General features: G+C 39.5%; 2 protein-coding genes across 3 annotated transcripts; both read left to right on the top strand.

The window, feature by feature from the left end:
• Window positions 1-8495: 8495 nt before the first annotated feature.
• Window positions 8496-12841, top strand: LOC126608674 (lipoxygenase 6, chloroplastic-like). Its single transcript, XM_050276641.1, has 9 exons — window positions 8496-9141; window positions 9484-9767; window positions 9870-10107; window positions 10219-10551; window positions 10669-10754; window positions 10845-10952; window positions 11093-11394; window positions 11508-11774; window positions 11871-12841. Exons 1-9 carry the CDS (start codon window positions 8748-8750, stop codon window positions 12628-12630), a joined length of 2772 nt encoding a protein of 923 aa, XP_050132598.1. The 5' UTR covers window positions 8496-8747; the 3' UTR covers window positions 12631-12841.
• A 1385-nt stretch (window positions 12842-14226) lies between these two features.
• Window positions 14227-17733, top strand: LOC126606324 (uncharacterized). 2 transcript variants are annotated; one of them, XM_050273695.1, is made up of 4 exons: window positions 14227-14888; window positions 15560-15991; window positions 16201-16489; window positions 16708-17733. In XM_050273695.1, the coding sequence occupies exons 1-4, from the start codon at window positions 14439-14441 to the stop codon at window positions 16848-16850; spliced, it is 1314 nt and encodes a 437-aa protein (XP_050129652.1). In that variant the 5' UTR covers window positions 14227-14438; the 3' UTR covers window positions 16851-17733. The 2 variants fall into 2 exon arrangements, with proteins under 2 accessions (XP_050129652.1, XP_050129651.1); XM_050273694.1 differs by having other exon boundaries at window positions 14229-14888; window positions 16183-16489.
• Window positions 17734-26147: the final 8414 nt, after the last annotated feature.

Here is a 26147-nt window from a genome sequence, read left to right as displayed (position 1 = left end):
GGAGAAGCAAAATCAAATTGAAAGAGAAGTACCTATCAGAAGTGACCGATTCTTCTCTTGAATCATCTCCTTCCAATATTCAAGTTCGCCCGAGCCAGGGTATGACTTAAGTGAAAGTTGGTTGAAAAGGCGATCATGAGTCTCTTTCAAATCTCCTCCATACTTCTTAGTCCATTTGTCTTCCCACCAAGAAGAGAAGAGCGAGGTGCACTCAAAATTGAGAATGATGGACTTTCAGGCCGCTTGACTCATTACGTTAAGACTGCGTCGGGCAGCTCGGAATGTCACTTCAGATGGAGTTGGTAACCGGAATGAAGTGCCACAATGGACAGAGTCGAAGAACGGGACAGGAATGGCCTGTCTAAATCCTAACTGCCTGCTGCAGAAGTTAGGATGGTACACTTCCAAGCCTCGGTCATATCTATTGCCCCGAACTCCCCAGGCCAGGTCTCTCGATTGAATGCAACTAATAAATTTCTCCCTGCAAAAGGGGGTAGCATCCTCGCCAGGGGCATCTTGAAAGACTTGGTCAGAAAACCAAGGATATCTTCTTAGGACCGACGCACCCCATTCTAAATCTGATCGAGTCCTACAAACTCTGAAGAAATAGAAGCAGGCAAAAGTGGAATGATATATAGGGGCAGCTTTAGCCAGGATTCGGGCATGGGCCACACCTTCAGGGAACTCCAGATTAGCAGCCCGAAATTCCAGAAAGTACCATTGAAGCCAAGTTTGTATCATTCATATAGGTCCATTCAAGTTGGTCTCAAATGGCTCACCTTGAGTCATTTCAAAAAGAAGATGGGAAAGAAGGAATGGACCTGTGGCTACGTCATCAAAGTTGTGAAGAGCTTCTACCAAGGGGATCCATTCAACCCTCACCCCTTTAGATTTGTTGGGGAAGATGTGCTTGTTGAGCCAGTATAAGAGGAAAAATATGTGCTCCTGATCTTTATCAACCCGAGGTGAGCCCACCCCAAAATTCTCCTTTACGAAGGGGATGAATCCTTTGAAGGAGGTCCCATAACTCTTGAAAATTGCAGAGTTATAGTTCAAAGAGAGGAAGGCAGCAGATGAACTTGAGCTTCCAGTGGTAGAGGACAGAACCCAGTCTTGAGTGACGTCCACTATCCTGCCCGAGGGCCTTAAACCGAAAACTTGAGCCATGTCAAGATTGGTGGGAGACATGGGGCCCATACGGAAGTCAAAGGTATTTGTGCCCGAATTCCAGAAAATGAGGGCAGAAACAAGCAGTTCGGGCTTGGGAATAATAGAGGTCTTCGAAAGCATGATTAACTCATAAATACCATTATTCATCCATTTCCTCTTAAAAGTAGGCTCTAAATCATCAATCCATTGAGCCCAAGCAGGATCATTCATCAGAGGAAAACCCCGACGATATGATGACCATTTGGAGGAAGAGATGCCCGACCTAGCTGAATAGGGGTTTGGGGAAAACCAGTTATCTCTAGGCATGTTGCTCTCCACCACTGAAGGGACCTGAGAAATCCAGGCGGGACCAAATGATTGTACCCCATGCACCTCAAAGAACAGCTCGGAGTGCAGACCTGCCCGAGGGCGATGCAGCCCATTGAGTAGACAACGCAGAGTGGCGATTCCTTCGCCAGATTCGTAAGAGGGTTGGGATTGGCTAGATTCTGCAGTCATTTGAAGGAGTTCGAGAAGGGAATACCAAGGAAGATGACGAGGGCGAAAACTTAGAGAAGGATTTCTTGCTGTGAATACAGGGGATCGAGGAGTTCAACCGCAAGGGATTCGTGGGTTTTATAAAGAGTTTTTTCAATCAATATTGGCGCCTGGAATTCCAGGCTAAATATTGATTGAATGGGGCACTGTTTGGATCAAAACTTGAACTTTGGGCTCAAGGAAGGAGCTGGCCCGAAAGGAGGCCCAAAGGGAAAATAGCCAGAGCCCAGTCAAAGCCCAGAAGGCAGGAAAAGGCCCTTTCTGACTTGGTACAGCTCATGAAGACCACTTGCTTACCTACCCAAAGGCCAAGTGGTGTAGACTGATGAGTTACACAGCCAATAAAGCACTTTATGGTGGCATTGCATGTAAAATAGCTGATGAGTCATCACCCTCAAACCGCATTCGGGCAAAGCTGCTGCTACAGAAGCCTAAGCCGAGTTGTCTATATAAGAAAAAAGAAAATCCAGGAATAAGGACACTCAATCAAACAAACAAATGCAAGCACAAACTCTGCTCGAAGTCAGATTTGCCTTCAAAACAAAGCTGTAGTCAGCCTTCATCCCTCTCGGGACAAGCCTTCATCCCTCGCGGGATAACTCTCCCTTCAAACCTTTGTAATAGCTCTGCTACCCTGTTCAACCTTGCTGTAGTATCGATTCATCTTTTGTAATCTCTCTCTCTATCCCTCTAAAGCCTTCAGACCCTTAACAAAACTACAAAGATAGGAACCTACAAGACGAGCAGCCTTACCCGATAAGGTTTAACCTTGCCCGACCTTCTTTGCTTTGTTTTTGTCTTTTCAATATGTTGTATACATCCAGTTATATGCAAGTTATTTCTAGCAATATGACTATTAAAAGGCTTTCCCAATACTTGAATCTGATTTGAATATATCTTAAGTGTTCAAACCAGATCCAAGTCCTAAGCCCTCGGGCATGTAAATCTGATCAGTGAAAAGTCCTTGGCCTCAAGGCATAAAAAAAAACTTTATGTGGACTTAACCCATCCACGACAGTCCTTGATAAACGAGAAGTCTGAAGTTACTTGGGGCGCAAGTAATCGACCTACCCTCTAGTTTTCTTTCTATTATATTATGATTTCCATAGAACGCTTGAGCATGGAATGGATTCTGATGGAAAGCCTCAAGGCCTACACCTAAGGCCCCACAAAGGCATCCATTTGGATTCATTCCGTTCTGCGGTCTAGAGAGTTTAAGTATAAGAATGAACTCTGATAGGAAGCCTCAAGGTTTACACCTAAGGCCCCACAAAGGCACCTATTTGGGTTCATTCTACTTCTTAGACTCGGGTAATCAGAAGTATAATAGTTAGAAAACTCCGGCAACCATGAGAACAAATATGATGTGTTCGGGCACTGGTTTAGTTATTTATGGGAAGCCTCAAGGCCCCACGAAGGCACCTGTGATAACTAACACGGTTTCTCGAATATATACATATATACAACTAAAACTCGACATCCATTTCACATCTGCCATGCTGAAGATGGCAGTGGCACGCCTGAGCACCTAAAAGTTAACCTTGATTGTGAGCCTCAATGCCTACACCTAAGGCCCTACAAAGGCACCTCTCAAAGTTAACTATGTCCTTCTCTTTCAGCCTTGCCCGAAGAGTCTTGCCCGACGAGACTTGCCCAACGAGACTTGGCCGACAAAGCCCGACAGCGAAGTAGAAGCCCGACAGCAGCCCTCAACCGGCGCCAACCTCCAGGGGAGCTGTGTGCTCATCGGCCAGGAAACATCCCCGATGGAAATTCCTGACGGGAACACTATCCATACTTACCACAGGTATAAATCACGTTCTCGCTCTATTTGACATTTTCAGTCTTCTACAAGGTCATGACCACTGTACTTTGTACACAGGGAAGAGGCAAAACAGTTTTTGGTAGCTAAGGCATCACACTGACTACAGTTTGAGATGCCGTTTGGTCACATCTTGACATTTATCTAACCATTCCTGCATACTTGAATACTTTTCATTTTCGTACCTATATTTTTTTGGTGAGTCTTGGTGACATGTCAGTATGATTATATTGCTAAGTATAACATACTTCCAATGATTACGAGTATCTTTGGCATAACTTCCTGCATGTTGTTACTTTTCGTTTCTTCTTTTCTTCTTATTCGTGTTTTTCATTTTTAGTTCTCATAGTTTGTCCTTGTTATCTCTTGATAGTGAAGGTGCAGGTGGGGGCCATGCTCCAGATATAATCAAAGTCTGCGGTGTGAAAAATGCCCTGCCGTCATCAACGAATCCCACGTGGCCTTTCACCTCAAATACTATAGATGAGCATCTTGACAAGCTGGTATGAGAAGATAATAGAAAGTAGCGATACAGCATGCATTAAGGTTATTTAGAGTCTTTAGACTGAATGTTGTTTTGAAATTTCAAATGCATACAGATTGTTTGCCATCACCTTAACAGGACATTCCTGAGGATGTATCTTTTGTTGAATCAAGAATAAGGGCTGAAACAATTGCCGCAGAAGATATTTTGCACAATATGGGGGCAATTAGCATTGTATCGTCTGATTCACAGGCTATGGGTCGCATCGGAGAGGTTCTTATTACCTTCACCTATGCATTCTGGTTACTTCTGATCATAGAAAACTTTTATGAATTGAGATACATGCCCGCATATGTCTGTTTGTTTCGACTTCATTGAAACCGTAACAAAACAGTAACAAAAAAAGAGAACAGAAAGTCCTTGTTCGAATTGAATTATAGAACATTATCATTGTCGCCTTTTACCAAACCATGGATTTTTATGCCTTCACTTGAAAGTCTCTGTTTCTGGTTTAGTAGTAGCTTTGTCCACTCTTAATAGACAACCAAAATATTTCGTTTCAAGCTTTTTGTAACCTCTCCCGTTTGGGGCAGAGCATTTGAGAAACAAATGAATAAACTTAAGCTAAATGCTTTGAACTTCAACCTTTTTGAATATGTAACTTTCGTGGATGAAACTTACCTCTTTTGAATTACTTGCGTTTTGTGGATTCTCTAAACACTGTTACTGCCATTAAAATAGCGGAATTCTCCTCTTCTCATGGGCTTTGCATGTTATGCAGGTGGGGAAGCTGGCTGATCTTGTTCTATGGAAGTCATCGTTCTTTGGCACAAAACCAGAAATGGTGATCAGAGGTGGTGCAGTTGCATGGGTGAATATGGGTGATCCAAATGCAAACATCCCCACACCTGAACCGGTAAAGTTTATAGTTTACAACAATTCTTAGGCATGTATGCATTTTCTTGTCAAGACAAATCTTTTGCATGATTGATGAGAAAGGTCCGAAAGGATTTGGAGATAGCAGTAGATATTCTTCTGGGACGTGTAATAATTTTAGCGATTTTTGTTCTGATTACTCTAGAAAACCTTATGTGTTAGCGGGTTATTTCAAGGCCTATATTTGGTGCATTTGTCAAGGCTGGTAGTACTCATTGCTTTTGTCAGCCAGGCATGGATCTCTCTCTCTCTCTCTCTCTCTCTCTCTTTCACACACACACACACACACACACACGAGATTCATTAGCAAGACTGATTCTCTTTATTTCACTGTGAAAACAGGCAGCTGTAGATAATTGGTGACAGCAGAAGCAAGACTGATTCTCTTCATTTCATTAGCAAGACTGATTCTCTTTATTTCTCTTTATTTCACTGTGGAAACATACACGGTGACAGCAGACGGCATGGTTATTACCTGCAGTCCAGCCACCACAGTTCCCCTTTCTCGGAACTACTTCATGTTTTAGGCTCCTTCATAGTTCCTAAGAACCACCTCTCCCACTTGTATTATAATTCAAAAGTCTAATGAGCTCAAAGAAAATACCGGAAATATGTACAAATAGAACCAGTTATAAACTTTTAAGAAAAAATACAACGGGAGGGCACTAACTTGTGTTTTATCATGTGGCTTACTGTTTGTTAAGTGTTCCGGGGTTCTACATGTGCATATTTTCTAATAAATGTTGATTCGTTGACATTTTTGTAAGACACAACCTTCCTGAGTTTGATATATAAGGATCCTGTTCTTGCATGGTCTGATAATGTGAATCTATATATTTGGTCGATCATATAAAATCTATCGAAATAAACCAGCAAGGAGCCTTAAAAAGTGGGTAATCATGCAAGTGAGTGTTCTTGGTCTCCAATTAATGTGTCTTTTCACATGTAGAACTGCTGGAAAAAAAAAATAAAATAAAATAAAATAAAATAAAATAAAAAAAAATATATATATATATATATAGAATTAATTAATTAAGAAAATAAAAATTAGTTTATTTTTCTTAATTTTGAAAAAAAAAAAGGAACCCTAGTAGTGGTAGCAGCTTCTGCAGCTGTCCTAGTCTCCCTTCACCAGCTTCCCACCGCACACGCTTCAACTCAACCACATCATCCCCCCTCCTTCACTCTCTCACTCGATCCAGATTTGTGGAGTATGGCTTGGAGATTCAAAAGTAGTCGATCAAATGCGACTAAGTTAAATTTATGGTGTTTTAACGAAAAGCTCGCAGTACTGTTCATTTTAACGAAAAATCATATTTTTACACTAAAAAGTCAAATCTGGTTTTATTCACTTTACCCTTTATTTTGTCCTTATCGTTAAAACTCAAAGTTTTTAAACTCTTTTCATTAGTTTTCCTTTAAATTTACAGGTGGTTTCACCAAAAATTGTTGGTTTCATATCAAGATAATAAGAAATATATAATGGGTTTTTTTTATTATATTAATTTATAATATTTTAATTACTAAATACTTATTGACCACGTGGCATCACATCAGCAGAAAAATTTAAGTCTTATGTTGTACATATTAACTAACAATTTTTTTAACAGTAGGTGATACTTTGCAATATCATCTTTATAAGTAAGAGATCTTAGGTTCGATTCTCGTCAAATGCGAATTTGAACCACATTACTGGAGCCCATTGAGGCTAGCTCACCCCTTAATGTAAATAATATCATTTATTTAAAAACAAAAAACAAAAAATAGGAGGTATATGCGTATACAGCAAAACTCCAGATAGTCTTTGTACAAATTTCCTCAATAAAATGCACGAGCTAGGGTTTGCCATTTTCCACGTGAATTGTTGGCATATTAAATGGTAACAAAATTTGACCACCAAAATAAGTTAACAAAATTGGCTCTCTAGATATCAACTCCTTTTAACTTGTTTTCATTTTTAGTTATTGAATTGAATAATTTAATCAAGCTTCGAGAAACATAAACATAATTGTACAGAAAAAGAAAAATGAGTTTGGATTTCATTCCCCTTCCTTCACCTGCTTCTTCTTCGTTTCCTCATTTTAAAAATTAATTTAATTCTTGTCTCTTTAAAATAAAATATGTAATCGTATAAAAGAAGATTTTGTATCTTTGATCTGTTTCTATACAGTTGAATTATTTACAAGTTGTTGTTTTCTTGGTTGGATTATATACAAAAGAAACATGTGAAAGAGGAGGTATGTGATTATATATAATTAATGTGTTAGTTTGTGATTAACAAGGATCACTACAAACAAATTAGTGGTCGTTTATAAACTAATTAAACTACACATTGTTGTCAGTTAAGTAAGATAATGCTACCAGCATTGGAATATGTATTTATGTACTTGTTGCATGTTCCTACTTTTTCCTTGCAACTGCCAAACTCAAAAGTTGAAACATGGTTTTTGCATGTGTTTTATGTTCAATGGTTAGCTCTTGGTCTTCAAGTCGAAAACATCATCTTGGTCTCCCGGTCGAAAAACAACATCTTGGTCTTTCGGTCGAAAAACAACGTCTTGGTCTTCCGGTGGAAAAATGTCAGTTGATGAAGTTGTGTAGATGCACTATTACGTGTTGGAATTGTTACTTTTCATAAATTTCTCATTTCTTACTTAACGACGGAACTTTGCTTATTTAAACATTGTACATATAGACTTAGTTAGATCTACAGTACTAAATTGAATTAGTTAATTATTGACCAAAAAAAACTAAATTTGCACATTATTTTTTTTTCTTCTGCACTTCTTTGTTTATTTAAATTATAACAAGTCTTAAAAGTAACATATACGAATTAGGGGTGTGATATCCACACATCCCATTTTACTTCTCACACACATTTTTAATTTTCGACCATCGGATCGGATGAATTGAAGAAAATCAACAGACATAAATTATCAAAGGGTGTGTGAGAAGTAAAATAAGATATGTGGATATACGAGGTAAACTAGCTAATCATGTCAGGAACAACTTTTATAAATAGGTGCATTCCTGCCTAACCTATTTTAACAATACAACGCTATATAAAGAAAAATTTACATAACAAAATCATAATATTACACATAAGGTAAACCATCACGGGAAACATCAGTGGTTAGGTCGGATTTTATTCCACAGGATGTTATGAGTTTGATTCATAGTGCTGATGAATCATATAATGGTCAAGAGAAGTTGAAATATTTATGTGAGTCTTTTCAACTCCTGAAAAAATAAATTGTTGTGACGAAACCACCAACTGATTCATTTTTTCTTAAAAGAAACTAGTAGGTGCTATGAAATTTGTAATAAACAAACTAGTTCAAATCGAGCGGAGTGGTTGACAAGTAACAATCAAAGTACGTACTGTGTGGAGTTTTTCACACTTGATTCTTCCTCCTCATGCTTGCCACCATTATTTTAGATAATTTTGTCAGCACGTCTTCCAGGCTGACTTATTTGGACGATAGTCAATTTCACTTCCAAAGGCTTTCACTTTCAAACTTTACCGGAGTGTCAAAAAATAATCAAATAAATTGATCACATAAATTTCTCTGACGTTCACGTTAACGCTATCGCTCTACTTAAATTCGACTGGCTTTAGTTTTCTGATCGCTCTATCACACTCTCCCTCCGATAGGCATTGTCTTCTTTAATCCGCCATTAATACAAATACGCCGTCGTTTCACTCTCTTTCCTTATATATATCATCAGTTCATCAGTCAGCAGCATCTCGGTGCCCTTCTTACTGTAAAGCATTACACTTTAATCTCAGACGGCGATATGTATGTGGTGAAACAACCCGCCACTGCTGCTCTTAAGTCAACCGCTGCCGTTGACCGCCGGGTGAATGGGTCCGGGAACTACGTCAGGGTCGGGAAGGCACGGGTGCCCAGATCCGGGACACGGGTCAAGAGGCACGGATCAGTGAGAGCCGTGATCAGCGGCGGAGACAAGGCGTCCGTGGAGGCTGCGACGCCATTGCAGAGCAAAGGCGTTAATGGGTTGTCTTCTTCGTCTTCTGGAGCTGGAGAGATCCAGGTGAAAGCGGTGGTGACGATCAGGAAGAAGATGAAGGAGAAGATCATAGAGAAGATTGAGGATCAGTGGGAGTTCTTTGTCAATGGGATTGGACAGGGGATTCTGATTCAGCTCATCAGTGAGCAAGTTGATCCTGGTAATTACTTTTAAGTATTTTCTTAATCGTAACTTTTTAAAGATTTGGTGTTGCTTAAATTTAATTCGCTTTAATTATTTACTATTCTCTAAATTAATTAAAGATTCAAACTTTTTTTCTTCCCTTTAAATCATTTTATATGGTCTTTAATGGGTAGGGAGTAATCATCTTATGTGTTCTTTGTATGATTTAATTTGTCCATTTTCTGTTTATTTTTACATTTTTAGCGCCAAAAAGTGTGTGTTATTTGCTCTGTAAATTCCGTTTCGTACTTGTTCTGTTTTGGCATTGTGTTTCCTAATTTGGAGCAGTTTGATTAACCTTTATTATTTGTTTTTCCAGTTACAAATGCAGGAAAGAGTGTCCAATCCGCCGTGAGAGGGTGGCTGCCAAAGCCGGTGCCCTCGGAGTATGCAAACATTGTTGAATATGCTGCTGACTTCAAAGTCCCATCCGACTTTGGCTGTCCTGGGGCAATTATGGTTTCCAATCTGCAGGGCAAAGAGTTCTACTTGTTGGAGATTGTCATTCATGGTTTCGACGGAGGCCCCATTTTCTTCCCTGCAAACACTTGGATCCATTCACGCAAAGATAATCCGGGAAGTAGAATTATCTTCAAAAATCAAGTACGAATCGTTGCTTTTGTATCTCAGATTTTTACTGAAGTAAATATTGTATGAATAATCTTGCAAGAAGTATGCTTTACATTATCTTGTTGTTGTAAATAGGCATGTCTTCCTGCACAAACACCGCCGGGCCTTAAGGATCTTCGACATGAAGACTTACTCAGCATTCGGGGTAATGGGAAAGGCACGCGAAAGGAACATGATAGAATCTATGATTACGATGTTTACAACGAATTGGGAAATCCTGATAAGAGTGAAGATCTGGCCAGGCCGGTCCTTGGTGGCGAGGAGAGGCCTTATCCTAGGCGCTGTAGGACTGGCCGTCCTCCAACCAAGACAGGTGTGTATGATGTTCTTTCTTTATATTTGTTAGTGTAAGTCCAATTTTCCATATTGCATTCATTTTGTAGCATTGACATCTTATTGTGCTGATTTGATGGCATTCGAACAGATTCTCATACCGAAAGTAGAATCGAAAAGCCTCATCCAGTTTATGTGCCTCGGGATGAGACTTTCGAGGAAATTAAGCAGAATGCTTTCTCCACTGGAAGATTGAAAGCTTTACTTCACAATCTCATACCATCTCTTGCTGTTACATTGTCAAGTACAGACAATCCTTTCGAGTGCTTCTCTGATATAGATGACCTATATGTTGACGGTGTCCTCATGAAATGGAAAGAGGAGAAGAAAGAAGGCAAGAAACTGTTTCTGGGCAGCATGGTGAAAGAGGTTTTTTCCGCTGGTGAAAGGTGGTTGAAATACGAAATCCCTGCTGTTATTAAAAGTAAGTGCACATTTTCTCCTTCTATCCTTAATCTTTCCCTTGTTTTGTAAGATTTGAGGCTCCAAATGCATCAGTGAATCTCACTTCTTTCTCCTGTTGTTTAATTTGTGTGGCTAGTGGATAGATTCTCGTGGTTGCGCGATAATGAATTTGCACGCCAAACTTTAGCTGGGGTCAATCCAGTCAACATTGAGATTTTGAAGGTAACTTACAAACAAATCCTTTGTAAACTAATCTCTACTTTTAAATCAAATGCCCTTTTGAGAGTCCTGAAGTTGGGTTCTATTTCACAGGAATTTCCGATTCTCAGCAAGCTAGATCCTGCTGTTTACGGTCCTCCCGCATCTGCTATCACAAAGGAATTGTTAGAGCAAGAAATCAATGGGATGAGTGTGGATAAGGTAATAATGTCTGAATTCCTGTTTTCCGATATATCATCTCTAGTATGAACCAACCGGAAGTGTAGAATTTTGTAACGTAGAGAAACGCAAACATGCTTTTACGCGAAGGCGTCTTTAACAGTAACTTGTTATCATGCCAGGCGATTGAGGAGAAGAGACTGTTTATACTTGATCACCATGACACATATATGCCATTTATTGAGAGGATGAACGCCTTGCCTGGGAGAAAAGCTTATGCCTCTAGGACGGTGTTCTTCTATACCCCTACTGGTATTATGAGGCCTATAGCCATTGAGCTTTCACTTCCACCTTTGGCTTCATCCCCGCAATATAAACATGTTTATACTCACGGGCATCATGCTACTACACATTGGATTTGGAAGCTAGCCAAAGCTCATGTTTGCTCAAATGATGCTGGCATTCATCAACTAGTCAATCACTGGTAAACATTATTCTGGATCTGCTTGGTTTACATTGTCTGAGTTTTACCAATTAACAACAATTTTAGAATAGGACGTCAACACTTCTAATGTGTTTGGTAATTGTGTTACCTAGGTTGAGGACTCATGCTTGTGTCGAGCCATATATAATTGCGACTCATAGACAGCTTAGCTCAATGCACCCCATTTTCAAGCTACTCCACCCTCACATGCGCTACACTCTAGAAATCAACGCACTGGCGCGGCAAAGTTTGATAAACGGAGGGGGAATCATTGAGGCTTCTTATAATCCGGGAAAGTACGCCATGGAGATTAGCTCTGCAGCCTACAAGGAGATGTGGAGGTTTGACATGGAAGCATTACCAGCTGATCTTCTGCAAAGGTAAGGTTTGAACAAGTGAATAGAGGCAGTATTGCCGTGTTATTATTTCCAGGATTAACTTAGCGATTATTTGACACTTGTATTAACATTTTCCAGAGGCATGGCTGTGGAAGATCCTTCGGCTCCTTGTGGCGTGAAGCTCGTAATTGAGGACTATCCATACGCTGCGGATGGTCTCCTCGTATGGTCTGCTATAAAAGAATGGGTAGAATCATATGTAGGACACTACTACTCCGAGCCAAATTCTGTAACGTCTGACATTGAGCTCCAACAGTGGTGGAGTGAGATCAAGAATAAGGGTCACCACGACAAGCGAAATGAGCCTTGGTGGCCCAAACTCGATACCAAAGAGGACTTATCCGGTATACTTACAACGATTATTTGGGTCGCTTCAGGTCAACACGCAGCCATCAACTTCGGCCAGTACCCTTTTGGTGGTTATGTACCAAACCGTCCGACCATTATGAGAAAACTCATTCCGCAAGAAGACGGCCCTGATTACGAGAAGTTTATTTCTAACCCGCAGCAAACTTTTCTGTCTTCCTTGGCAACTAGACTTCAAGCCACCAAGATAATGGCCGTACAAGATACGCTCTCAACTCACTCCCCCGATGAAGAGTACTTGGGTCAGGTGAACCCGCTGGAATCCCATTGGATCAACGATAATGAAGTTATGAAGTTGTTCAATAGATTCTCTGATAGACTCAAGGAGATAGACCGGACCATTAACCTACGAAACAAAGATAGCAGTCTTAAAAACAGGAGTGGAGCTGGCATTCCGCCATACGAATTGCTGCTTCCCACCTCAGGCCCTGGAGTAACTGGCCGCGGAATCCCCAACAGCATTTCTATATGATAGCTGTGCTCGGATCAATGTTTTGGTATGTTCCTTCTGTTTCACTCTGTCGGAAGCTTGTACGCTCAAGCGATTAGCTTCTTAATCAATAAACAACGTGCAATTTTAGCTTGTTTATAAAACTAGTGACAGATATGTGATCATTGTAGTACTGTTTATGTTTAAATCGCAAATACTTTAGAATGATGAACAATCTTTGCTTGGTGCTCAAGTATCGTATTTACTTTCGGTGGCAAATCTAACCTAACTTTAGAAGAAAGAAACTGGAAATTATAACTTGGATACTGGAAGTTTGATCAATTCCTTCCTCAAACACATAACCTTGAGCGTTCTTTGGTAATCCATAGATGAATGTTACGCTTTGCTTTTTTTTTATACAGCACAACCGACAATTGATGTAAGCGAAACCAAAATCGTGTTTAAGTAAGGAAGAAACTTGAGTGTAACCGGAGATATACTAAAAGAAATCAACGTGAAAGTGCGATTGCTGTGTTCAGAGATCCCAGTCTCAAGACACCTTTGAAATCCTACTTTTTTTTCTCCTTTCCAGTGGCCTCTGAATCGTCCTCACCTTCACCCATTCCCCCTCAACAAACCCTTCCTAATGTCTCAAACTTCCTCACAATCAAATTGGATTCAAGGTTGCTGACTGGACTGCTAATGTGGCTGACTTGGTTTATCATATACTTCCTCACTCTATAACAATCGACACGTGATAAGTATTAGAGGGTAATGGGAATATATACACCCGTTGTATGTGCGAAACTCCGTATATAGCGTTGTATGTGCGAATCTTCGTTTAGTAAGGATGGCTTTTGTATTTGAGCAATTCCTTGATCAGATCAACGAAAGCAGAAAAGCTTCAAAGTCAAGTTGAAGTTGAATATAACTTTACTTTATCAACTGACTTAATCAATGTGCGCGATGTTACATTGACTTTAAACGAATGCCATTCTCAGAGTTGACCTCAACAATCTTCGCCTCAACATTTGACATCAACTTTCCGATAGCTAGTTCTTCCTGGCCCACCGCACTCGTTGTCTATGTCATCCATACACAACCCCTAAAAAATAATTTAAAAAATAATTCAAAAGGTCAATTTCAATTCGAGTAATAATTCAAGAAGTCAAATCACTGTTTACTCCCGGATTACTCTCCCGCCTAAAATATATTGATTGGATCCCACAATTAGTAGAGAGAGAAACGGAAAGGTAGAAATAGAATTACAAGAGTTTTAAAAAAACACTTCCGATACAGTTCATTTATAACCAAAATGATATTTTTACTCTAAAAAATCACTCATGGTACTATTCATTTACAACACGTTTTTGATCTTTTGATTAAAATTCAAAGTTTTCAAATCTTTTTCATTAGTTTTCCTAATAATTAATGTCTCTTGAGTTTAATGGAGGGGTATAACAGGAATTATAAGCAAATTAATACAGCCTGTCGCATTTCTCGAAAGTTAAACCACGTGGAAGTTTATTAGGGAGAGTCTGCATTCGACTCGCTTCTGAGCGAGTATGCCTAGTAATTCTCTTTAAAAGAGGTTATTCCCGGCTTTCTGGTCGATGAGCACGCCCTGAACTAACAAAAATTTGACCAAATAGGAACAAAAAGTGACTTAAGATTGAATGTAGGGTTTGATCGGATTCTCAATGATTAAGCTCCTAACCCAAAAAATCTACCAACTTTCCTACTTTTGCCACCAAAATCTCAAGTGGGTAATCACCATTTTCACTCCAAACCCATCAAAATCCCAGCTTTAAGCTCCCTAATTAAGCTCCTCAGTAAACTCCTACTCCTCCATGGCGGACCCTCTAAAACTAGAGGATCCGCCTTCCGAACTCGCCCTTCTTCTCGATTCAAATCACAACAACCGTCACCAAGCACCAGAAGGAGAATGCAAAGATACCCAATTGGACCAGACCCTCCAACGGCTAGAAACGTTTCTCACTCTATTGGGCTTCGGTCAATCTTCTTGGTCGAGCCTTGCGCTGTCCTGGACTGCTCTGGTTCTTCTTGGTGTTGTTCTCCCGGTGGTGGTGCTAGAGATATTCAACTGTTCGGACTGCGACAAGTATCAGGTTAAAGGGTTCGAGCTCAGTATCGTGGCATCGCAGGCGGTTCTGGCGGCGGTCTCTTTGCTCTGCATCTCTCACTGTCTTCGCAAGTATGGCATTCGGAGGTTCCTCTTTGTTGATCGCTATAGTGGCCGTATGGTTCGGTTTCGAAACGATTACATCAAGCAGATTAAGGTATGATATGAAATGGTTTACTTGATAATTGTGTTGTGAACATGTTGTGTGTGCTTTGTTTATCAACCGAGAATTCTTCTGTGCTCCAGTGTATGACATGCATGGAATGAATGAATTTTGGGGTGTGCGGCCAAAGATCTAATAGCCATCGATGTCGGTGCATACAAGCATACTAGAACTTCCCTATATAAACTTCAAGTTTTATGATATGAGCATAGTTGTCAGAAATGAGATAATCCAAATTTATGTTTGAAAGTGAAGTTAAGGTGTCCTCTTTGGTCTGATTTCAAATTCGTTAGACCTACATGTGTGATGAGTAAATATTATCTGTACAAATCTGTCATGCGTCTACTAACCCTACGGGTTAGATGGTATGCACATAATGTGCTTGCCAGAATTCAGCATATTTTAGTTTCTAATTCGAGACCTGTAGGTGAAAACATAATCGAAATCTTCGCGTTCTGTCAGTTTTGTATTTGTTTACCAATGCTGATTAGGCCTAGCACACACTAACTGCAGCCTGCAAATATTGGAATAACTTACCAAATATAGAGTACTTGTTGCCAGTATTAACTGTCATTTCTTTATTTTAACTTTTATAGACATTTTTTGCCAGAAGCTTCCAGTGGTTAATGTGCTAAGAATTTTCCTTGGGTATCGTATCTTTGCAGGGTTCTTTACGCCTGCTCATTTGGTGGGCGCTGCCATGTTTTCTTTTGAAAACTCTGCGAGAGGTCATCCGCATGATATCTGTCCATCACAAGTCATGGTGGATGTCATCTGCTGTATTAGTAGCTTTGGTTCTATCATGGGCTTATGTGAGTACAATCACTCTAACAGCCAGCATTTTGTTTCACTTGGTCTGCAACTTGCAAGTTATCCACTTCGATGATTATGGAAGGCTCTTCGAAAGGGATTCTAATGTGTTGCTATTTATGGAGGAGCATATTCGCCTGCGGTATCATCTCCATAAAATAAGCCATAGGTTCCGGATGTTCCTTCTTGTGCAGTTTATAATCGTCACCACAAGCCAGTTTGTGACTCTACTCGAGCTCACAATATACAGTGGAAAAATCACTGTCATAAACAGTGGCGATTTTGCAGTAAGTTCAATACTTTCCATGTATCTACTTCTTGGTTGATTAACTTCTCACTCTTACAGGCTTAGATTTAAAACCATATTGGATTCCCCCTTTTAAGACTGGACCATTCTGAAAACTCTCTAATCATCATTGACTGCAGACTAAAATTTAGTGCATTAAATTTCCTTCCTCTTTTTCCTTCAAATATTCAGGTCTCCACAATTGTTCAGGTTGTTGGCATTACTATTTCCCTGCATGCAGCTACTAAAATTTCTGGTAGAGCCCAAGGTATAACGACAGTTGCCAGTAGATGGCATGCGTTAATGACATGCAGTTCTAACAATTCATCTCACAACAGAAGTTCAGACAGTTTGGTGAACTTTGAGGCCGCCAACAGATTGAGTTCACTGCATCTAAGTTACTCCGAGAGTGATTTGGAGTCAGCAGATTATGTTCACGTGCCTACAAATTCCCAGCTGGCTTCACATATGGCTTCATATCACAAGAGACAAGCTTTTGGTATGCATCAGCTTTTGCTGTTTCAGTTGTTCCCGTTCATTTCAAACCTTAAATTTCGAGCATTCTGTTTCCCATTTTTGTGTTTGAAAAGAAAATGCTTCGATCATCTTGTATTACTTGCTGCATGTCATATATGGCTTTCGTTTTATTCATTTCCCGTAGTTCAGCCTTACTGGTTATTGATTGTGGCTCATGCTCTATTCCTTTCTGCAATGCAGTGTTATACTTGCAAACCAATCACGGGGGGATAACGATTTTCGGATGGATGGTCGATAGAGACCTCCTCACCACGATCTTTTTCATCGAACTATCTCTGATTACCTTTGTTCTTGGTCAGACAATAGCTTTTTCGTCCACTTGATATGTTCATCTGTCCTGGTTTGCACCTTCATCTCTTCCATTATTTACCCATGAAATCCTTCAAAAGCTGTTTGCGTAACGATGTGGTTCGGTGAAGTGTACAAGGGTATGTCGAGGGGGAATAACTGAGGCTTCTTTTAGTCCGGGAAAGTACGCCATGGAGGTCAGCTCTGCAGCCTACAAGGAGTATGTGGAGGTTTGACATGGGAGTCATTACCACCTGACCTTGCGGCGAGAAGCTTGTAAATGAGCCTTAAGACGACTTGCCGTGAGGCCGTCGAGGGAGGCAGTCATGTCCTCGTCGTTCTTGGTCATCTTCGCCAGAGCCCTGCTGGCGTCCTTGCCGGGAACATTGCGTACGGTCCGCCGGGACCGTAAACGACTTTCCGTCCGTGACGTCGAAGACGCGGCCTTTGAGCGCCATTGTATATCGGGTTCGATGGGTCGTGCCGTTACTGGATCAGCTGCTGCGGTGTGAACTCCATCGCTGTGTTGGCGAGGGCGAAGATGGTAAATATGAAGACTTTGGAGGTTATTGGGTATCGGAGTAGATGAATGCTCGATTTGTCGATGATCTGATTTTTAAGTTCTTCGCCCACCAAAAATTAAAATGCAGATTTTTTTTATTAGTGAAAAATATTAACGGTGGATATGACAGTGATTTAGATGGGTACTGGGAAGAAATTTTTAGTTGTGACGGGAACAGAAGTGGTACATCATGTGTTTTTATAGGAGTAGTGGGAAATTTTATTTTTTAATCTTTTTGCACATATATCCTACAATTTGTATGATGACACGAGATGTACCATCTTATGTAAGTTGGAATTGCTCTCTCTCTAAATTAATACATAAGAATATTATTAATATTTATGATATTTTTGTAAGTTTCTTTCTCTCCCCTCTTTTTACTCTCCTTTTCTCACATTTTCTTTTTTTTCAAACTTTCTTTATATTAAAATTCAAAACAATAACGCTTAATTGTAATTGTATATTTATTTTTTATTGAATAAAATGTATTATTTACATTAAAAGTGAAGGAGTAGGTTAAGCTTCATAATGTATTAATAATAATATGGTTCAAATTCTTCTTTAGCGAAAATGAACCTAATACCTCTCATTCGAGTGAAGATGAATATCATTAGACTGTAGTACTGAGTGATAATAATAATCATTTAAATAGGAAGCGATGAAATGAGAGAAATATTAAGAGGGGAGAGAATCTCATTTCAATTTATAGAGAATTCAATTTAACTTGGTGGGGTACACAAGGATTTTCGTTTTCTCTCTGCGTTCTTTCCTTCGCAACACTCTCGCTCTTCTCGCTAAACCCGTAAAAAAAATAAAAAAAAGAACAAACCCTTACCAATAGCTCGAAGCGTAGTAAGACCTCTAACCCTTACCAATAGCTTCACCTCGTTAATTAGAACTCGACATTCATATAAAAATCACGGGTTTTGGTGTTGATTGAACACAACTTCGAACATGAGTTTTCCCCGATTTCTGACGTTATTCCGACAAGATCCTATCCAGTCGTCCATATTAGTCCAAATATGTTGTTTGACATTGGTTCTGAGATTTGGTTGAAATTGGAGTTAAATCGACGCTGTCAAATTCGTTGAATTTGCCAACGTTTTTCTCCCGCCATCGGCGAGGCTTTTCGACGGCTCGGACCGGCTTCACCGGAACGGAACGGCTTGACGGGATCAGAAAGGATCTACCTAACCGGATCGGCTCGAGGGGTACAGGATCCGCACCGACCAGTTCGAACTGATTCATTCGGTCCAAACCCGACCCGGTTCATTCGGTCAAATCCGGTTCAATCGGTTCATCAGGTCTAACCTGATTTACCTGGTCTAACCCGGTTTTGCCGATTCGACCCGATTCAGCCGGTCTGTCCAGTCTGACTCGGTTCCCAGTCCGACCCGATTCAGCCTGTCCGAGAGCTGGCTCATTTGGTTCGACCCATTTTTCACGGTTTGGCCTGATTCAGTTTGCTCGATTCATACGGTTCAAATAATTTTTTTTTAATAAAAATCGTATTTCAGAACCGCAAAAGTCAAACCGCAATTCTCAACCTGCTCTCTCTCTCTCAAATCAAGATAAATCAGCATCTCCCTCTCTATTTTCTTCAACTTTGAATCTCTCTCTCTTAAACTGCTTCGAAACCCTAATCCAACTCTCGTGCTTTGTTGACAAGAATGGCAGCAAATTTGGTTCTCTGCATCTTGTTGTCTTTTGAATCTTTTGTATAACATTACTCCTATCATGTCCAATAAAATTTTAACTCAAGCAAAATAGCACGTTTCCATAAAACACTTTCAATGTTTAATATTTACACTCCCAACTCTTGAATCCTGAGTTGTGACCCATACCAATTCAGACTTCTCACACTATACATAAAAAATCACAAATATTCGAAAATTTATGGGCATCGACACATTGCCTTGATCGGCTAGATCAACTATGGACCGTTGACTGTTGGTTTTTTTTAATGGAATCGACTTCGGCCCTCTTAGGGTATTTCATCTCGTTGATTCTGAATGCACTCTACTTCTCTAAATTTAATTGATTTCATAGAGTTTTTGCTAATGGGTTATATTATATGTTTAAATGCTAGAAGTTCCAGATGCTCTAAAGGACAAGACAGGGCTTCATTGACAACCACTGAGTGGACTTTTATTTCAGAAATGTTTTATAAAGCATGCCTAGATTGTCAGAATACAAAGGAGTTCTTGTTCATCGTATGTATTCTTGAGAGAGAAAGAGAGATTTGAGAGAATAGCAATCTTAGAGAGAGAAATGAATTGTATCTTGTATGTATTGAATTTATGAATTGTGTTACAATAGCTACACATATATATAGACAAGGCTATCTTAGTCACTAAGTAAGTTAACAAATGATAACAAACTTTAACTACCTAGCAACCTAATCTACGTACACTTGTCAATATCTGAAACATCTAATACATCTTTACATTCCCCCGCAATCTCATGCTTGCTCGAACTAAGCATGAGATTGGAACAATGAGACTGAAACAAAGGTGCAGCAAGGCCCTTGGTGAGAATATCGGCAAATTGTTCTTTAGAAGACACATGACAAACATTCAAATCTCCTCGAATCACCCTTTCCCGGACAAAATGGTAATCTATTTCAATGTGCTTCACCTGAGAATGAAAGACGGGATTAGAAGATAAAACAATTACCGAAATATTGTCACAGTAGATCACTGCTGCAGTGAATACAGAAACATGCATATCACACAATAATTGACGAATCCAGGACAATTCTGCAGCTGCAATAGCTAGTGCTCTATATTCTGCCTCAGTCAAAGATCTTGACACGGTGTGTTGTTTCTTAGAAGCCCAAGATATTGGACTTGATCCAAAGTATACAATATGACCTGAAGTTGATCTGCGATCATTGGGATCACCTGCCCAATCTGCATAACTGTATGCTTACAGATGTAATTTCCCAGGGTTGAAGCGTAGACCATAGTCTATTGTTCCACTAAGGTAGCGAAGAATACGCTTAACTGCAACAACATGAGAAGTCATGGGAGAATGCATAAATTGACAGCATTGATTGACAGTAAAGGCTATGTCTGGCCTTGTAAAAGTTACATACTGCAAGGCCCCAACAATGCTCCTATATTGCTCTGGACTGTGATACGGATCGCCATCATCTTTGAGGAGTCTGTGGTATGGTAAGGAAGGGGTAGGACTTAGAACCTTGCAAATCAACTTTGTTCAACAGATCCTTGATGTATTTAGACTGAGAGACAAACAGGCCACCAGATTGATAAGTAACCTGCAACCCCAGAAAGTAATTCAACTGACCCAAATCCTTCATTTCAAACTCTTTGGTTAATTCCACAATAACATCATCAATCAGTATAGATGAACTGCCTGTAAGAATAATATCATCCACATAGAGTAACAACACAACTGTACAAGCAGCATTATGTTTAACGAATAATGAAGGATCTGCAAATGAGGACTTAAAACCCAAACCAGGCAAATAACTTGTAAATTTTTCAATCCAAGCTCGGGGAGCTTGCTTCAACCCATACAATGACTTATTGAGCTTACACACATACTGAGAAGGATGAACTGCACTCTGAAATCCAGGAGGTTGAGTCATATACACTTCCTCATTTAACTCACCATGCAAGAATGCATTCTTGACATCTAATTGTCGCAAGGACTAATGGAATTGAGCTGCCAAAGCCAAAATCAATCGCACGGTGGTTGGTTTAACAACAGGGCTGAAAGTCTCACTATAATCAATACCTTCCTCTTGATTATATCCTTTAGCAACCAACCGGGCTTTGTACCGAGCTATAGAACCATCATAGTGTGTTTTGATCCGATAGACCCACTTACAGCCAACCAAATTCTTCCCAGAAGGTAGAAGAACTAGACTCCAAGTGTTCTGAGCATGAAGAGCATCTATCTCTTCTTGCATAGCTGCTTGCCACTCAGGACTTTTACTCGCATATTTGTAGGAAGTAGGTTCAATGCCTTTTGCAGAGGACTGAACAGTTGCTGTGAACACCTTTCGTTTTGAGATTCCACTTTTGGACCGAGTTTGCATGGGGTGCAAACTAACTGAGGGAATGGGAAGAACAACAGGTAATTGTTCTATTTGAAAATCTAGATCAATAGGGATTTGAGACTGTGTAGAACTCTGAGAAGCTGGCTCATGGGTAGATAAATCCAAATATTCTGAGGCATTAGAGGAAAGTGTTTGCAATGACTCTGTGGATCTAGGAGATATGGAATTCGAAGACTCTGAGGCTGTAGGGGATGAAGCAAGGGAAGAAGATGGTTGAGGAAGTATGACTAGGTTTTGAGGAGTGACTAAGGGTGGTAAGGACCGTGGTATATGAATAGACACCTGTGACTGACATAGAATGTTATGAGATTAAGTGGATAAGTGCTGAGAATTAGACAATGGAAAATCAAATTCATCAAATAACACATGTCTGGAAACCATGATTTTGTTTGTAAGAAGATAAAGACACAAATAACCTTTGTATTGTCCTGCATATCCTATAAACACACACTGAGTTGTTTTGGGTTGCAACTTAGTGGTATTATAGGGTTTTAAAAGAGGATAGCATACACAACCAAAGATTTTAAGATGAGAAATTTGAGGAGGTCGACCAAAAAGGCATTTATATGGTGAAAACATGTGCAAGGTTTGACAGGGCATTCGATTAATAAGGTACACATAAGCAGCACATGCATGAAACCAATACTTAGAGGGCATGGAAGCATTTTGTAGAAGGGTGATGGCAGTTTCTAAAATATGTCGATGCTTTCTTTCTGCAAGACCATTTTGCTCAGGGGTGTAAGGGCATGATTTTTTATGAACTATACCCTTATCAAGTAGGAAATGTTTAAATTGATGACTGGAGTACTCACCCCCTCCATCACTTTGAAAAACTTTGAGATGGGCAGAAAATTGAGTTTTCAAAAACTGATAAAACTGAGCAAAGATATTGAACACTTCACTTTTATTAATCAATGGAAAGATCCAGGTAAACCTGGTACATTCATCCACAAATGTAACATAGTATTTGTAACCTTCAACCGAAACAGTAGATGAAGGTCCCCAAACATCACTATGTATCACCTCTAAGGGGTTTACAGTTTTATTTGCAGGGAAAACAAAAGGAAGTTTGGTAAATTTGCCCTCTAAACATGATTTACAAACAAAAGACACATGAGAAACAGGCATAGGGATATTGGATTGTTTTATGTCACAATGTTGGAAGGATGGCCGAGCCTGTGGTGCCACAACGTTATTTTGACTTGTTGTCCAAGAAAACAGGATTGTGTGGAAGTGAATGCAGATGGTTGATGTGCTTTATTGATGAGATGTTATGGAATAGAGAAGGGAATGGGATATAGGCTAGCTTTACACAGTCCCTGGAGAAGAATTCTCCTTGTGGCCTTGTCCTGGATCTAGTAAGAGAACTCATCACATATAAATCGACATTTTTTATCCTTACAAAGTCTATAAATGGATAATAAATGTTGAGATATATGAGGAACATGCAGAATTTTGTGTAATTCAAATGCATATTGAGGTGTTCTTAGTGTACTGGAGCCAATATGAGATATGTTCAAACCTGAACCACTAGCTGTGGTGACGGTATCTGTATCAGAGAATAGAGTTGCAAGATTAAGGTTTGCCAAATCCGAAGTCATGTGAGATGTTGCTTCTGTATCAGCTACCCGAAACTGGTCCGAAGGTGCTGATGGCTGACAGGTTGTATGCATAGCAGATAGAGTAGAAGATGAAGCCCTTCCTTGATGAGAGAAATCGGTTCGATGATAGCACTGTAAGGCAGTATGTCCAAATCTCCAACAGATTTGACACTGTGACCTAGAAGGTGGATTAGGAGAGGAAGAATGTCTCTGAAAGCAATCAACAGCAACGTGACCTCGTTTGTTGCAGATTTGGCATGTTGGAATATCATAACCATGGTCAGGACATGTAGAAACATGTGGCTTTCCTGGACCAAGAATTCCTGCACTGGAATTGGAAAACCCCGAATTGAATCGAGGAGTTGAATTATAGTTGTTTCTGCCTCTTCCTCTGCCTATGTAGTTGAAACTGTACCCTCCATTGTGATTAAAAGAACCACCAGTATAAGGACCAGCATTGAGTGAACCATTAGGACTATAGGTCTGTGATTGAGTTTGATTAGACCCTTCTCCCAACATCAGAGCCTTTCCTTTTCCTTTGTTCTCATTTGCCATCATTGCACACACAAAAGAGTCACTCACAGAATTATTTTCAACAACAGCTTCTTCTGCTAATAGTTGAGACCTAAAATCTTTGAGTGAAATAACATTGTCTCTCCCCCTTATAACTGTTCGGAAAATATTATACTAAGCAGGCAAGCCCTTAAGTGCCAAGATTACAATGTCATCATCTTCAAAGATTACTCCTGCAGCAGAGAGATGATCGCGTACATCCTTGATCCTTTGAAGATATTGAGAGACAGAATCATAGCCTTTCTTGATATTCTGCAACTCAGTTTTCAACTGAAAAATACTTGCTTTCGTGACTGTGGAGAACCGATCCTTCAAATTAGTCCACATATCATGAGAAGTAAGACACCCAATGATACAAGACATGGTTGTGGGAGATAGGGTAGCAATGATCAACTGCATGAGAGCACGATCATGCATTTGCCAAATCTGAAACTCCTCAGTTTCCACACCTTCAACATCCGAATCATCTTTAAACCGAGTAGGACATGGATGAGTTCCAGCAACAAAGTCAAAAATACTATGACTTTCAAGAAGTAATCGAATCTGATAATTCCATACAAGATAATTTGTATCATCAAGCTCCACAGTAACAGAATTAGAGACATTCGTAATGAGAGTCGTGATTGGAGACTGTACAATCTGTAATTGTGCAGCAGTTACCATATTTGCAAGAGTTTGAGAATTTGTGAAATCGATCACAGAACTATGGTTTCAGATAGAGCAATCGGACAAAAAGATCACAAAGAATTCAACTTGGAGAAATCTTGTAAACTGATATCAATGCAAACGAAACTTGGAAGAAGCAATTAATCGAACACTTGGCGTGCACAATGAGACATATACGGCAATAAAGCAACTGCGCAGATACACAACCTCACAGAGCTAGAGAGAGAGGAAAAACAAGAGCAGAAATTCACACCAGAACAAAGTGATCAGGAATGCGGAAGCAAACAAAGCAGATTAGGATCGAGAAATCGTCATCACCAGCGAGGATACCATGTCAGAATACAAAGGAGGTCTTGTTCATCGTATGTATTCTTGAGAGAGAAAGAGAGATTTTAGAGAATAGCAATCTTAGAGAGAGAAATGAATTGTATCTTGTATGTATTGAATTCATGAATTGTGTTACAATAGCTACACATATATATATAGACAACGCTGTCTTAGTCACTAAGTAAGTTAACAACTGATAACAAACTTTAACTACCTAGCAACCTAATCTACGTACACTTGTCAATATCTGAAACATCTAATACATCTTTACATAGATAAATATAAATTCAGTTACTTTTTATGAGTTAAACGGACTTTGTGATTTCCTACCAGGCCTTATAATTTATGATGATGACGATTTTATGAATATTGATTTTCCCTATTTTTACTTATCGTATTTTAATTTTTATGCATACACTTACTTAGTTTTAGAGTATTGTACTAGTTCACGGTCGTAGGACACAACTTGCACGTGTATGAGTTATAATCAGTATTTCAGCTTTTCCACAAGCTATGACTAGTGTATGATTACACTAGCATTCAGATTACACTAGCTAGACTACTACTAGTGTATGATTACCTTTCAGCTTACACGTGTATTGGGGTACATATTTATACTCTCAGTTTGTCATCGTCTTGAGGTTAATCAGTAATGACATGCATATATTTTCAATTTACACTAGCAATGACAAGTGTATGATTACATCTTTAGCTTACACTAGAAGTAACTAGTGTATGATCTTGTATGTTATGCCACCGATAAGTAAAAGCTCAGTATATGGCTATGTATGTATATGCTTTTTAGTTTTCAAGGGATGCTTAGGGCCTATTTGGAATCCTATTTGAAATTTTTTATCATTTCTCATAGCATTTATTGAAAACAATTTTCTTTAAGACTCAAAAACTTGATTGGTTTGCGATTTTAAAAATTTTAAATCTTACAACTTAAACTAGACAAAGAGATCTAAAAAGATGGGGTCGCAGGAGGGGGAGAAAGATGAGAGAGGAGGAAAGAAAGTAAAAGATGATTGAAGGAAAGAGAAAGAAGAGAAAGGATCGGACGAGATAAAAGGAAGCGGAGGGAGAGAAACAACCGAGAGAATGACGGGAGAGGATTGGAAAAGAGACGAAAAAGGTAAAACAAATTTTAAAACTCAAAAACTTGATTGGTTTGTTATTTTAAAATTTTAAATCTTACAACTTAAACTAGACAAAGATATCTAAAAAGATGGGGTCGCAGGAGAGGGAGAAAGAGGAGAGAGGAGGAAAGAAAGTAAGAGATGATTGAAGGAAAGAGAAAGAAGAGAGAGGATCGAACGAGATAAAAGGAAGCGGAGGGACAGAAACAACCGAGAGAATGACGAGAGAGAATTGGAAAAAAGACGAAAAAGGTAAAAAAAAAGAGGAGAGAGAAAGAAGAAAAGAGAGAGAGATTTGGAGAGAGAGGGAAGGAGGGAAAAAAAAAGAAATGAGCGAGTTTAAGTTTAAAAATTCTAAAAACTCATTTTTTATATTT

Source organism: Malus sylvestris, chromosome 16, assembly GCF_916048215.2.
Source record: "Malus sylvestris chromosome 16, drMalSylv7.2, whole genome shotgun sequence".
In the NCBI taxonomy this organism is placed as follows: Eukaryota; Viridiplantae; Streptophyta; class Magnoliopsida; order Rosales; family Rosaceae; genus Malus; species Malus sylvestris.
This window is presented reverse-complemented; position numbering and strand designations above follow the sequence as displayed.

Excerpts from the sequence above, each read along its gene's own strand:
- LOC126608674 (XM_050276641.1), top strand. The coding sequence starts at position 8,748 with ATGTATGTGGTGAAACAACCCGCCACTGCTGCTCTTAAGTCAACCGCT. Across the intron at positions 11,395-11,507 it reads CATCAACTAGTCAATCACTG|GTTGAGGACTCATGCTTGTG; the intron begins GTAAACATTATT and ends TGTGTTACCTAG. Across the intron at positions 11,775-11,870 it reads CCAGCTGATCTTCTGCAAAG|AGGCATGGCTGTGGAAGATC; the intron begins GTAAGGTTTGAA and ends AACATTTTCCAG.
- LOC126606324 (XM_050273694.1), top strand. The coding sequence starts at position 14,439 with ATGGCGGACCCTCTAAAACTAGAGGATCCGCCTTCCGAACTCGCCCTT. Across the intron at positions 14,889-15,559 it reads ATTACATCAAGCAGATTAAG|GGTTCTTTACGCCTGCTCAT; the intron begins GTATGATATGAA and ends GTATCTTTGCAG. Across the intron at positions 16,490-16,707 it reads TCACAAGAGACAAGCTTTTG|TGTTATACTTGCAAACCAAT; the intron begins GTATGCATCAGC and ends TCTGCAATGCAG.